Raw genomic sequence first — 2,143 nt, forward strand, 5'->3', positions numbered from 1 at the left:
CCCCCCCCCGCCCCCAACACTGAAAAGGAGCCAGTCCCCACCCCCCTCACCTCCGCCCTCCCCCGGCAGGCCGGCCCCTTCCCCCCCCACGCCCGCCCCCGCGCCACCCGCAGCGTCACCGCCCGCCCCGGCCCCGGGAGGGGAAGGGGTGGCTCCCGGGCAGGGGCTCCCGGCGCGTTTCGGGACAGGAGGCGGGGGGCGGGGACTGCGGGAATGGAGTGGAGAGTGTTGGCAACCGCCCGGCCCCGGCCCGCTCGCTCTGTTACTCACTGACAGCGGCGGCATCCGAGTGCATTTTCGGGCAGCTCACACCCCACTCGCCGCCCAGGCTCCCGCGCTCGCCTCGCGGTCCCCCCACCGGCTCGCCGCACCTCGGCTCGGAGCTGAGGACCAGCCGCCAGCACACCCGGCCCGCCCACCTCGGCTCCAACCATTGGCTGAACCTCGCTTGAGGGACCGCCCCTCCGCGTCTCTCATTTGACAAAAAGAGTGCGGAGGGCGCCGGTCTGGAGCTGGCAAAGAGGCCCCGCCCCTTGAAGTCCAATGCGATTGGCCCGGCGCCTCGTCCCCGTAACGCCCCTGGCGGAGGCCACGGTCTGGAGCAGCAGGTTGGACCCGGCTGCTGTCACTCACCCCCGGGTGTCCGAGAGCGCGTGTAGGGGCGAGGCTGGGGAACTGGTCCACCTTGACCCTGAAGCCCCGCCCCGTCACGGGCGGGATTGGTGGAGCTGCAGACCAACCGAGAAAGATGGGTCGGCTTCTGAAACAAAGCACGCGTGGTGTTCCGCGAAGAGTCGAGAAGGGAGAGCACCGTTCGGGCAGCTTGTGTCCCACTACAAGGAGTAGGGGAGTCACCCCCTACTTGGGTCTCCCACTTGTCTCGCATGCCTCAGAGTGGTTCTCAGCAGGAGCCCAGTCCGTGCCGAACTTGGACTGGGACTTCTCTTGCTAGGTGTTCCCTACTACAGGAAACTGGATAAAGAATCGCCGTGTCCTCTTTTCCAGCAAACCCTCGGGTGAGGAACAAATTCCCATTTCTTGTACAACAATTACATCCTCTCCCCGTTTTCGAAACGTACATCTCTTCCAGAATCACCACACTTCTATCCCCTTGGTCAAAAGTGGGCTGTTCTAAAGGCTTCGAATGCTACAGGCATTGTCCGTCGTACACACATACGCCCCACCCAGGATACAGGAAATTAGGGCCCTGACGCTAAGAGGGCCTCATTTGGCTGTTACTTGGCAAAAGAAGGTGTTAATTTAAGTGAATTCTTAGGACCATTGAGTTTCCTAAGGCAAGAATTCGCACCATTTTCACGAGTTGCAACCACTTTTTTCAACGCTTTCCAACCAACTCATCACACTTAACCATAATGTAGCAGAATAATATTTTGAGATATTTGGGAGGATAGCCCCCTCCTATCCCAATCACAGGACACCTACACCACTTACCTGTATTCCAAGGCCCTACCCCAACCTACAGCCAAGAGCATTACACACCCCCTCAAGGAATAGGATTACACCACAAACAATTGTTAACAAAACATTGGTCATTTTGGTTTTAGATTTCTTCAGCCAAGGCTTTTGAGTTTCAGGGTTCTGAAATTTACGTTTCAAGTCAGGGGATAAGTGTCATGCCAAAACCAAGATATTTTGAAAGAACAGGATCAAACCAGTTCCTCTGTCCTACACCACTCCTGTTGTAGTATACTCCATCCCTCTTAATGCCTAATGTCTCATGGGTAAATTACATCCTTATAATTTTATATCTATCATGTTTCTATCATTCAAATATTTATGAATCACTTTGCCTAATCATAGAATCTCAGAATTGACCTGAATTTATCCACTTTAGGTTTCAAGATTCTCATCCATATTGGTGACCTTTAACCTGACAGGTCTGTCAGCGGGGCCTCACAGAGATGGGTAAGTACCTCTGGACTCTGAAATAGGCCATTCCTTGTTGGGCAGATCGAATTCTAAGAAAGTCCCTCCTTACTCGAAATGGAAGAGCTGCTCCTGCATTCTTTATCCCATTTATGTTTTCAGCCTATCATTATCTAGGAAGTAATAAATTATATAGAACTTACACAAATCATAATATTTTTTTATATATAATATTCTGCAGATATCTCCCCATCAT

The 2,143-nt window shown here is 53.5% G+C and overlaps 1 protein-coding gene across 2 annotated transcripts in view; it reads right to left on the minus strand.

The window, feature by feature from the left end:
- Positions 1–373, minus strand: part of DCUN1D4 (defective in cullin neddylation 1 domain containing 4) — a 69,287-nt gene extending 68,914 nt beyond the window's left edge. The window contains exon 1 of one of the 2 annotated variants that reach the window (XM_021701547.2): positions 271–373. In XM_021701547.2, coding sequence (XP_021557222.1) covers positions 271–295 — 25 coding nt within the window. In that variant the 5' untranslated portion in view covers positions 296–373. The remainder of the gene's footprint in view (positions 1–270) is intronic. The other variant, XM_021701548.2, reaches the window with a different exon arrangement.
- Between the last annotated feature and the right edge of the window lie 1,770 nt (positions 374–2,143).

This window comes from Neomonachus schauinslandi, chromosome 2 (genome assembly GCF_002201575.2).
Source record: "Neomonachus schauinslandi chromosome 2, ASM220157v2, whole genome shotgun sequence".
NCBI lineage: Eukaryota > Metazoa > Chordata > Mammalia > Carnivora > Phocidae > Neomonachus > Neomonachus schauinslandi.